General features: G+C 35.0%; 1 protein-coding gene across 5 annotated transcripts in view; it reads left to right on the top strand.

Moving 5' to 3' along the window:
- PTPRM (protein tyrosine phosphatase, receptor type, M) overlaps nt 1-12,828 on the top strand; it is a 558,641-nt gene that overhangs the window by 297,310 nt on the left and 248,503 nt on the right. For 3 of the 5 annotated variants that reach the window (XM_012725901.1, XM_012725900.1, XM_012725902.1), the window contains 2 exons: nt 404-440; nt 6,850-6,924. In XM_012725901.1, the coding sequence (XP_012581355.1) occupies nt 404-440; nt 6,850-6,924 (112 nt within the window). The remainder of the gene's footprint in view (nt 1-403; nt 441-6,849; nt 6,925-12,828) is intronic. The other 2 variants (XM_004683746.2, XM_004683747.2) reach the window with 1 other exon arrangement.

Below are 12,828 nucleotides of genomic sequence, written 5' to 3'. Positions count from 1 at the left end.
GAACTGTTTCCTACTTCCTCAGTGGACCCTTCCTTCATAGCATGGATCTAGATAACATTTTTCACTTGACTTTTGCCTTGTGAAAAGGGAGGAAAGCTACAACTCAAGAGTTCTTTTCCAGTCGTGCATGCATGGGGAATGGGTAAGGATCTGCAGTAAGAGAGTAGGGACCGTAAGGCAGAGTATTTTGTATTCAGCTCCCTGCTCATCATCTTCAGAAATACCCACCAGCAGCACTGGAGCCAGAAAATGAGTTTAAGCATGGTTCACGGAGTAATCCCTACATAATTAATACCACGCTTGAAACAATGAGCTCTCTATGTATCAGAATTTAAATAGAACTACAATGTTTTTATTGATTTCAAAACACAAATAGTGATTTTCCCCTTTTTATTTAACACAGGAAACCAAAATAGACTGTGTCCGAGTGGCTACAAAAGGTAGGTTGAACCTGTAGGATGCTCTTACCCTTCTTGTTCTTTAAAATTTTAGATAGTATTTCAAAACTTCTTGAAATGTTAACTTTAATTGAAATAGGTGAGTGTGTGTGCATGTGTGTGTGTGTGTGTCCACACAGGATTTTATGGCACTTAACTATATTGGCTGACTATATTTCATGTAGATACCTTTTGAAATGAAAATCATATTCTTGAAAAATTCCAAGTACTTTTTAGTGGTCCTTTTAAGTATTCTTTTCAAATAAAATTAATTTTTGTATGATCTCATTATACATTCTTTAAAACATAGTGCCATAGATAATAGTACCTATCTTGTGAGTTTTCATATGCAAAGTAGTATAATAATGTTTGCTATTTTTTTTTGCCAATATCTAGTAGTCCTAGTGTTAAAAAGTAGACTCTACTTGGGCTTCTTTTTCTGATGATGTGTGTCTCTCCAAATTAAGTAACCAGGTGATGTTATTGTGAAGTTAGTTAAAAGTCTGAGGAAATCTAATAATTGATGAGATTTTCAAGTGTCTAGAGAGAACCATGCTAACCCACCAGATAGTGCCTCCCAAAGAAGTAGGTATATGTGTGTTCCACAAGCACTAATAGCTCCTTGTCAACCCTACAGTGTAGATTTTAACTAACACAAGTGGAGGTGTGTAAGAAAATGTTTTGAGCAATGTAAAAGTCTACATTAAAATGAGGCATTATAAATTAGGACTTGTAGGTCAACACACGCTTTCAGACCACAGGTGAAACCATGAGGCAGATGAAGTTCTGTGTAATCTAATTAGGAACAATGGCAAGAAGACATCTCTAGGTCAGTGGCACTAGATTTAAGCCCACTGTAGATAGTCACTTGATGAATTCTGTCAAGTAAAATCACCATGTTGTTCTTGTTAACTCTCAGGCAGTATAGTTTGAGACTATGTTTCATGGCCATCCATCTACATTTTCAAAATTCCCATCTATTCTTATTTTATGAAGTTACATGACTTTTTTCTTTTTGACCTCAACAAGTATTTCTTGTTTTCATGTTATATACTGCATAAAAGGTATTCGCCTTATTTTTATTTTATTTTTTCTTCATGGACTCATAATTATTGTCTCCTATATGTGTTCTAACTTATAGGAGACAATAATAAATGAATATAGAGTTTGATGTGTTTTATAAAATGCTATCAACTACTAATAGTTACCTATTAATTGTTAATTATTACAGTATACTGAAGCCCTTGAAGAGGGTTTCTGTGTTCTTAGACTTCCAGGACATCACCCATATGCACCTTGCTCTGTACCCTTGAGGTCTGAAAAAGTAAACCCAGTTCCACAGGCCCTAATTTATAATGCCTTATGTTGAACATCACAGTTGCAACTTTAAAATACATGTTCTTATTTATTTCCAGAAAATTATTATGATAAAGAAGACAGTTACTGCTATTTTTATTTTTAAGATGAGGAAAAAGCATATTTTTAGAGATTAATTAATTGACCCAGGTTACTCAGTTTATGATGTGTGGCTCAAGGCTTGATCCAGAGCTTGTGGACCCTACCCCCAGAGCTTCACCCAGCAGAAACTCTGGCCCATGCTAGTATCGCCCTGTATCAGTATCCACCCTCTCATTGTTAGAGTCGAGTCACTGCTTAATTTACTCTGAAAACAATGAAATATTTGTCATCATGTTCATCTGTATAGTTAGATAATTATATAAATAACAGGGTAGTAAATATGGAAATCTGACGTTTGCTGTTTTCACAATACATTGAATTACATATGATTTGGATCATTTTCTTCCATCAGCTAGATTTTAATCAATACTGTAATTTATTTTTCTTTGTAATTCAACAAAGGATGATTAGGCAATCAGATGACCTGATTTACTAGATATCCACACTCATATTTTCTGAGTCATTTGCAAACATTTATACAGCAACAAACTCTATCCAGAAACCTCCTTTTGGAAAAAAAGAAAAATAAACTTTTATATTTGTTACATCGCATGGCTATTCACAAAATCATTATATAGGAGGAAATGTAGACAGATAGTCTCCTTACTGTTTAAGCTGTTTCTTTAAATTCTGCATGTACATATTCAGCAACATTCCTTTGCAGTACAATGTAATATTTCACCACCTTTATTATCCTATTTCATATTTTAAAATATTTAATAAACACAAAATTTACTTTTAAGCAATATGGGCAGCCATTCCATCTTGACTACTTAATCAGAACAGAGAAATAGGCAAATCTAATAACTTGATTGGCAACATATAGGAAAGATCTTTGAAATTTAAGAGTTCAAACATCCTGATTATTTTTGTGCCACATATTGCTAACAGTGTGGTGGTGGCTTAGTTAAATTTTCAGATACTAAACCACTTTCCTAAGCAGTGTTTTGAATTTACAAAGATTTCAGTGGTCTCTGAAACAACAGTTGACAAGTATCCTTTATAGAAAAATGCATGGAGTTGGATTTGTTTTCACAGGGACTTAGTTTGTAATTTCAAGTACAGGTATGGCTCTTAAAGATATATTTTATACTATGTATATATGTAAAGTTGTGATTATTTTAATCTTATTCCAAGAGTATATTTTGACACTAATCATCTTAAATATAAAGCCTCCTAAAAATTAGACCCAGGAAAAAAGCTGTTGTGTTATGTATCTTCATATTATAGTGAACTGCCTACATTTTTATTTATTCCCTTTAATTTATATGTCTAGATTCTCAAGAAGTATTTGTGACTGTATTATCACTGTTGACTGTAGGCAAGTTCATCGCAGAATATCACATCACTTGAGTTAAAAGATAAAGACATTATAACATACATTATAACATGATAGACTTGATGTTTAGATATTACTCTGCCAATCCAAATGATTGTTTGATATGATAGAGAAAATAAAACAGCTTTTAGCTATTTTTATATCCTCCTAATTTTTATTTTCATTTTTAATCACTTTCACATTTTTATAGTTGAATTCAAGACTACTTGATCCAACACTGTCTTAGCAGTTAGTATGTGTATATGTCTTTCACATCCCTATTGTGAAATTGTTAATCACTGGAGTCACAACTCTTTTATGCCAATTTTAGAAGCAATTCTAAACTGACAGGATAAAATCTGTCTTGTCGATCAGTTAGATTTCTTGTTTTAAACTTGTTTTATTTATTATGATTGATATAAAAGGCAGTTTAAATTTTATATTTTACATCAATCTTCTATAATATTTTTTATAACATATGCCTTCTGTTTCTCCTCATCGATACACTCATTGGGAATTTTCTTGTTATTCATTTATTTTAATATGTACTTGACTGCTTACTATATGTTAGGCATAGTGTAGTTTGTGAGACAGTGATGCATAATATATTACCTACTAAATTCTAAGTACTTTGAATTATTAAAAATTTGGGCAGGCTTTTTGTTTGTTTATTTGTAATGTATGGAGATTACAGTCATATCTTTGAACTTGATCTTTATCTTGTCCCTTTCCTTGCTATGATTTGGCTAACAACTGTATAAGCTAGAGATCAAAACAAAAACTTCCTAAAAACACAACCTAAATTCTTTCTAAAAGTATTATAAAACTAAACTGTAAGCTTTAAGCAAAGAGAAAGCAAACCATTATTCTAATGCCACATTTTAAGGTGGATTTTCTATGCAAAAGAGCTATACTGTTTTTAAATTTAATATTTTATTTAACTTGCTTTTGTGTTTGTGCTAAGATAACATAATGCTTTATTTAAAGACGTTAGGAAACTTTGAAGGATTTGTATTGTTCTGATACAACTTCTAACTATATACAGAAATATGAATGTTTCTTTTTTTAAATCTCTAAGCTCTTTAAGAAGTTTTTTTAGACTTGTCTCCCTGTTCACTGTTTTGTTCCCAAAAAATAAATAAATAAATAACCATCCTTTCTAGGCCATCGTGCTACAGAATGAAAGCACACTGACAAAAGAACTGAAAAGAATGTGTGCTGAAATGTAAAACTAATTAAGATTTGTTTTAATTACTCATATTCAAAACACAAGAAAGTAAATTATATATTAAGGCCATTCATATATGCTAATTTTCAATTATTTAGCTATGTATTTAGAAATATCATAAATGTGATAGACATTTGTCATTCTTACTTTACAGAGAACACATTCTCTTTTTTTGACCTGAAATAGTCTTTATTTGTCATGGTTATATAAGGCCCCTTTAGAAGTTCTTAAGGAAAAGAAATCAGTTTAATCTTGTTCAGCTGCATGTTTTCCAAAATTATATGTACTAAATTTTTTTTTTTCAAGGAACACTGGAGCCATGCAAAGTACAATTTGGTAAATGCTGGTTCATCAAATTCCAGAGTCCTCACTATATGCAACTGAGGAGGCACTTTGGAAGTCTGATCTACTCCAGAAATTTTCTGCTCTTCTGTGAATGCCTTAGTATCTATTGGAGGTCCTAAATTTATCAGCACAAAATATTTTTGGCAAAGCATGGGAATTTCTGATGTTATTTTGCTAAGTTTAACAATATTGTCTTTCATGATTCTTATTAGCATTTTAAAGGATAGGGCAACAAATTTTTACATAGAGGGCAGATGTTAAATATACCATTCTTTGTAAGTAAAATGATAGCTGTCATTGCAACCAAGAGCAGCCATTGATGATGAACAGGCAAATGAGTATGGTGGTATTCCAGTAAAATTTTATTTATAAAAACAGGCAGTAAGCTAGTTGACCCCTATTTTAAAGTAATTTTTAACACGATCAACTTTTTTTCTTTGTAGCTGAAATTATTAGTCACAAATGAATACTTTAGACAGAACATAGAGATCTATAAAAATCCTTCCATGTAAATATTCTTTGAAATGCACTTTTTTCCATGGGACTTTGAACTTCAGATGAGTTTGCCTTCTTTCCAGTGTGAATGCATGGCTGCCCAACTTAACTATTTTTTCATTGTTTAACTTTTGGGGTGGTGAATGAATCCTCTTTTTTCCTGTAAGAAAATATAAGTTTTCTGAAAAGTAGAGCAGCTAAGATTTTTCTCTAAATGATGGAAAAGCCCACAGAACTGTAGGTTGAACAGAAGTAGTCTGCAGTCAAACACATGTATATAAACTTGGAAGTGGTACCAAATTTGTAAATCATTTTAGAAGTTGAATTTTACTATTAATAATTTATTATTCAGTGTGCAAAATTACACTGTGTCACATCAAGGGAATTATCTTTATAATACCTTGCACCTCTCTATTCTCTGACCAAACTGTTAGCTAATTCATCTCACTTAGCAAAACTAGAAGTTTTCATTAATAATGTGTGAGAGACAAGTATTCCATTTTAAACCCAGTCACTGCAGTTGTCTAGTTATAAGGAGTTACACCGTTTAAACAGTGCAGAGGGATATTTCAAAATATTATGCAGCAGGAGTTTTGGGTTTAATTGTCTGCAGATGGTAGATGATCTATTTTCCTTACTCGCTGCCACATTTCTAACAGCACCCAGCCTGTTCTGTATAAATTAGTAATCTTGTATGTAAGCCTGTCCTTAATTTTCCAATATTTTTTCTTTGCATCATTTTCCAGCTGTATCATGTTAGAACTGATGTTTTAATTTTCTATTTTTTTAATATCTGTGTGTCATAAATGTTAACCATTTAAACGCAATTATTGAGTGGTATGACCAAACCAAGAAGCCCTCCTGGTCTGCTGTATGAATTTTAACCATTTGTGTGGTCACACATTAACCATGACAGTGATAACAAAGGCAATTATTAGGGGTTTTATATTATTTTAACCAAAAATTATGTTTTCATTCCCTTAGTGTTACAAAATATGGTCCCTAAGTCAAAATGCTTTACGTGAAATTTAGTTACCAGAGATATATTTTTTAACAAAAATGTTTTTGTAAAAAAGAATAAAATTCTTCCCAGAAATGATTTTAGCAAGAAAATATTGTGACTTAAGTTGTGAAATTTTAAAATAGCTCACAAATTTTAAATACCTGAAGTTTCAGTGATGAATCTCTCTATATACTACACTCGATAGCAGATGGAAACACGACTTAGCCAAGAGCCTTATTTAGGACTAATCCTTTTGTCTTTACCTTTTTTCTCTTCAGCTGATCCATCTAAAAATCTCAGTCAAAGATTGTAACAGTTGTCATAGTTAGAAGTCTAACTGCCTGACCAAAAAAAAAGCTTGTTTAAGGAAAAAAAATTTAGAAAATTCAACACCTTGCTATAGTTTTTTTTTTTTCTTTTTTCTTTTTTCCTTCTCTTTTTGTTGTTGTTGGAACAAAGTTGAGACGATGTGATATACTGATCGAGATTCTCCTTGCTAGTCTAGCTTCAGTCTGGCTTTTTCTTCCCTCATGCATGCTGACCTGGGAATCTTCCTTTGCCATAGCTGCGATAATCGTGACTCAGCTTACAACACCTTACATTCGCATCGCCCCTGCTGCAGGCGACGACCAGCTGACAGGTCAGATGTTCAAGTATAGATGAGTCATCTTGCCCATTTCCTGCTCATTTTTCTCAGCTTCGTTTCCCCTCTACATTTCCTCCTCCGCTTAAGGCTTGTTTACAATGTCTCAGACTCTTGGTACAGACCTGTGCCCGCATTGAATTAAGTGATGTGCTTGGCCTCTTCTCTGTGCACATTATTTCCATGCATTAAGCACAACTCCACTGCATGTTTTCATTGTGTGTTTGTCTGTTGGTATGTTTCTTTCTAGCCTATTGTTATGTAGAATGAAATTTGCTAAACTTGTAAGAGCCATGATATCAAACAAGATTTCAGTCAAAACACATAAAGATGCATTCCCAGTTATGCAAATTTTTCTAAAAAGGGGTTGCAATTTTTGAGTAAGAGAGGTTTATTATTCATGTAGCATCTAGTTAGCACATACATTTAGCAGTACACGGTCTGCCTGTCAATGGTATTAAATGAAGTCACCCAAACTGTGTGGGATGACTTTGGTGCAACAACTTTTCATGTACATATAACTGGAACAGAGCTGATTGCATTTTATATAGATTCAAAGCCATGTATTTACATAAAGCCATGGCACATCTGCAATTCAAACACATTGAATGATTTAGGGAAGTTTTTCAAAAATTAAATGACTTTGAGTCATATAGTTAAGCTGTATGTTTCTTTAAACCAAAAGAAATTAACTTGTCTGTTCATAGTACCTACTAAGATTCACAGACATCTGAATAAAAGAGTCCAGTAAGTTACTGTAGATCATTGGTGAGTGGTTAGAGAACCCTAGTAGACAAACTTTGCCCTACAATAAAAGCAGGTCAGTGTCAAAATGTCTAATATAATTACAGGGTTAGGTATCCAATGCTGATTCCAGAAGGATCATTGACACCACAGCTTATTGTATATAATGAGGCACGATTAAAGATGAATAAGAAACTCATGTTTGCTTTCCATAGAATTTCCACTCCAGTTAATTTGTGTATATGAGACTAAGGAATACACCCTAACATCTAAGAAAAAATCAAAAACATAAAACATAATTCATGATAAGAATTCATAAATGTTTAGGTTCTTTATGAGCATATTAATTTGGAAAATAAGGCAACTGAGACTCAGGAAAATTATAGATTACTTTATATAAGGTAAAGAAATCTAGGATAATTCTACTTCTTTCTCCACCAGAATTCTATATGTATTTTTAGTCTCCTGTTTCAGACTTAAAAGCTATAAGCATATTATTAATAATCCTGTTTTTCCCTTGCTTTCAAATTTCTTTTAAGCTTATTTATTTTACTGATCGAAGTTCTACTTGTTACAGGCTCTTTCTTATCCTGGATTTCTGAAGTTTCTTCCCATGGTGGAGGTACTTAAGGGATAGTGCCTTTTTAACATTAAGTCTTACCCCTCTAAAATGTTCCAATGTAAGGACTGCCCCTGACCCACTTGTCAGATAGGTGTACACCTTGAGGGTCATCTAGGAGCCTTCAACAAGTCTGACCCAGTTATTTCTGTGCTGGCATCAGTCTTGGTACAAATCATTAAAAGTGGTTTGGTCCCACTTTCATAAAATGGAAAACTATAGAAAGTATAGTTAAATAGCCCTTTACTCAGACTATATCAGTATATCTGCTACCTTCAAGTTAAGCATGTTGTTCACTCTGCATGAAGAAAGTGAAACTTCATTGTACAGCTTTCTCTCTAAACCTTGCATGATTAAAAATTATCTTGTAAATCAGCCGCCTCCACAGGACTTTCAGACCCAGTGTATATGGTTGCTTTGAAATGAGTCTGTGAAGAACACAGACATAGCTGTAGTGTACAGCTACCATCCTTTTAGGGCTGCAGATGATCTCCATTATTTACTTGTGGCTTTCTGGGAACTAAAATGATGATATGTTAGAACAAGCCTCAAAATCAGTAAAAAATTACTTGTCTTTTTTTCAGCATTTACTCCTGTGTCAGTGGTGGTTAATCTTACCCATATAAATTCAGACTCAAATGACTTTTCTTTCGCATTTTCTGTTTGCATCAGCCATTAATGTTAATAGGAAAAACCCTTTTAAAAATAGATTGAGTCATACTGAAAGTTTGAAATTTGATTACTCATTTGCCATTTATTGAGCACCTTTTGTAAAAGATCTACTAATTCTTAAAAAGAGCTTTATTTGTAAGGTTGCCTACACTCTCGGCATCAGATTATTTAGAATCTATTACACACATGTTCTTATGAATGAAGAATGATTACCGTATCAGTTAAGACCACAGTTTTGAAACTAATGGGAGAAAAGGACATGTACACCAGTAATTCTCTCTTCATGTTAAGCAGTTTAGGAAATGGTAAGAGGATCTGCTTTGAATTTTTCACATCTGTGACCTATCCAACAGTTATAGTTGTGTTTACCAGATCAATGAGGCCCTTTCAGAAGAAAAACAGGAGAGGTGTGAGAAATATATTCTCAAGAGTCTCCTGCATTTTTGGTGTGGCTCTTTTTGTTTTAATTGTGCTGACCTTTTGCACTTATACATGGTATTCTAGGCTATACTTAGTAGAAAACTTAGATGATTGTGAATCTTTTGCAGAGTAGTTTCATTTGTCCCAAAATGCTGTAGATACTGTTAGATTTGCTTTGGTATGAACACCAAAGAAAAAGACTTCCCTAGTGACTTGACCCCAGAAGAACACTGTGCCAGACTTACAAAAAAGTGCTCATAAATACTGATTGAGTTAGTTTACTGACTGCATGGCCCAGATATCAGAAGGGATGCAAAGAAGTTCAGCCTGAAGAATGCTAGTGTGTCTAATTGGAATCCTGTCACTGCCCTGGAACCTTCTTTAAATGTCTTTGTTTTCAAACAACAATAAGAATGCATTACCCAATATACACTCATCTGTAAACCTGTATGTTTAAATGCCCTCCCTGATGGTGCAATGGGTTAGGGCACAGCACTGCAAGCTAGCCACAGATGCTTGAGTGCAAGTTCAACCCCGGGTGATCCACATGGCACAGCAGACCTCTCCTGCCTCGCCTGCTGCTCCCCTCAGCAGTGCACTTCATGAATCTGCCTTTTCTGCTTCCCACACTATCTCTGGTAAATCCTCTCATCACTCCTGCACCTCTGGCCTGTACCCAAGATCTTTGTGCATCAATAAGTAAATCTCAAAAAAAAAAAAAAAAGATTTAGAAATGATACTACCATTGCTACCGATGGAATAACATGCCCTCTGATACATTCTTTTCTGATCTAATTCTACATTTTTTAACAAAATAAAAGTTCTACTTTCTTATGTGCTGATTTTATATCATATGAATGGGTTAAAAACCAGTTTTTAAAATAAAAAAAAATTACTAGAGCATAAGATTTAGGATATTGTGAAAGAAAACAGAATATATTAATGAAATAAATATATTGTCTACCTCAAAACTCCAAGAGCCTACCCAGAGAAACTTCTAGAAACTGGTCATGTTTCTGGTTCTTGTTCCCTTTATTTTGTGATTATCTGTAATATTGAACTGATTTGGAAGGAACATTAACAGCTGTACATACCAGAAATTTCTCTTTAAGCATATATACTTAATTTTATAAATATGACAAGGCTATTTACTTTATACTAAGATACTTCTGCTAATTACCCAGCTGATTCTGAGATACTATGGAGAATGATTTATTTAAACAAACATTTTATCATCCATTTGGTTAACGATACATCTAATGTGATAAGATCTCTAGTCTAGCGTATTTATAAACAAAGTGACTTCTGGGATTCAAAGGCATATCATATACATCAAAGCAAGTCCAAGTCTTTGCTAGATATAATTATTGCTTGAAAAATAGGCAACAAGTCAACAATTATTCCACATGAAGTTTCAAGTTTAGAAAAATACACACGTGGTACATATCTGTATTGTCAAAGATAAACACAGCTGGACATTAGTTACAACAGTGGAAACATTGTACTCAATAACTTCTGACAGTAGCAGATAGATCTCAGCCTCCTTCCATTAGTGCAGAGGTCACTGGAAGTTTTCAAGAGAGGATAAGGGAGTAGGAAGGGAAGTGAACAGAGGGAGTGAAAAATTGCAGAAATCCAGGAGGGAGGTTGGTCCATGTGGCCTGACTACCGTCTGGGTTTACTAACTGGAGTTTACAGAAGTTAGGCCGTTCCCCACTCACAGAGGCTGGGAGACAGACACCCTATCTCCAGGCGTTAGCTAGAACAGTCAATTATATTGGCAGCCTTAGTTTCTTCAGCACGTGCTTATGAGATCTAGAGTCCTCTTTGGAAAGAGATCTTGAGGGGTTAGAAACTATGCTGGTGTTTCTTCTGTCTTTATAGACCAAAGCTGACGCCTAGTTGAGAGATTCAGGAACCTGGCTAGAATTTGGTCCTGAGAGATTCTTTTCAGTATATAGGTAAGGCTGTTATTAAATAAACAGCAAGGAATTTATATTCCTTCTTAATCGACACAAAACAAATAGAGATTTTTATTTTTAATATAAAATATGAAACATAGAAGTCACTGATCTAAAAACCCATTGAGGAAGATAAACAACTCCAGTAATTATGGAAAATCTGCGTTCTAGAGGCTGTGCTAGACTTAACACACACTGCTTCATTAACTCCTCACAATATCCACATGAGAAGCATCATCATTTTTTACAGTTGAGAAGAGAAATTCAAAGGAATTAGACTCACCTTCATTGGCCCCAGAATCAAATACTCAGTCAAGTAAGGGACGTTAATTTGTTCTGTGCTTTGTGACTCCAGTCCAATGGGCCTCACATCTCCGCTCTGTCTGAACACCCCCTTGGTCCTCACTAACCCCTCTGGCTCCTTGCTGTACTGATCCTAGCTCTAAGAACAGTCACCTGTTTTCTTGGTTCCTGGTTCCATAATTCTAAATGTTGCTAGACAAAGGCAGACATGAGCAGATTAATTCCACTAGAGTCATATGAGTCATATCCTTTGTCACTATCCCCACCTTGGCCTTTCCGGCTGATCAGTGAATGTCTCCTGCCTGTGCAATGGTATAACACTGCCCTTTATCTTCTCCCCCACCCCAACTACTGTCACAATCTAGACCCCTAAAGGTGGCCAAGCCTCCCCTTCCATGTGGTGCCTCTTTTCTGGGAAGGCAGTGTTTTTCTAGTCTTGACACATGAGACCTTCCTTGTGCCCCTGATGATCCCAGTCATTGAGCCACAGAGAAGGACTAGAAAAAAAATCCATACAGCCCTTCAGCACAGTCCAAGGAAATATCTGGGACTCTTAGTGATAAGTAGTAGATTTGTCAGATATTGACTCTAAGCACACCCTGAAGCCTTAATACCATCTTTTCAGAACCAAGATGGCAACGCCCTGCCATCTTTACAAAGAGTGAAGCAAATTGCTAGGGACTGTATGGCCAGCTCATGGACTTTAAGCAGTAGGCAAGGTCTACTAGGCAGAGAGGCTAAGTCAGGACCTAAATTGGATGGTTACTTGGGGGCAGAGGGCATGGAAGGGTTTTGGGCTGCAATGAGGACAGCAGGGATCTCAAAGCCTTATTTCACAAATGCTCATTAATCACTCACCATTTCATAGATCCTCTACATGTTCCCCCTAAAGGTGAAACCTCCAGTGCACTGGTTCTCACACTGTTTTGTGAAGTTCTGTGGAAAAACCTTAGACTCCTTTCCACATAGGCCTGTGGGCTAGGCATTAGCTTCAGTTTAGGACATCATGGATAGCATGGCAGGTTCAAGAGCAAGGATTCTAGAACTGAACTGCTCAAGGTTGAATCCCAGCTGTATCAACAGAGTCACTTCAGGCAGGTGGCTTCCGTCTCTGACCCTTAACTTGCTCATGTGTGAAATGGGAAGCATAGTTTTACCTGTGGATACAGTTGTCACCAGGAT

Source organism: Condylura cristata, unplaced genomic scaffold (assembly GCF_000260355.1).
Source record: "Condylura cristata isolate star-nosed mole 26May11 unplaced genomic scaffold, ConCri1.0 scaffold00016, whole genome shotgun sequence".
In the NCBI taxonomy this organism is placed as follows: domain Eukaryota; kingdom Metazoa; phylum Chordata; class Mammalia; order Eulipotyphla; family Talpidae; genus Condylura; species Condylura cristata.
The sequence above is the reverse complement of the archived record's forward strand: the minus strand, read 5'-3'. Positions and strand labels throughout refer to the sequence as shown.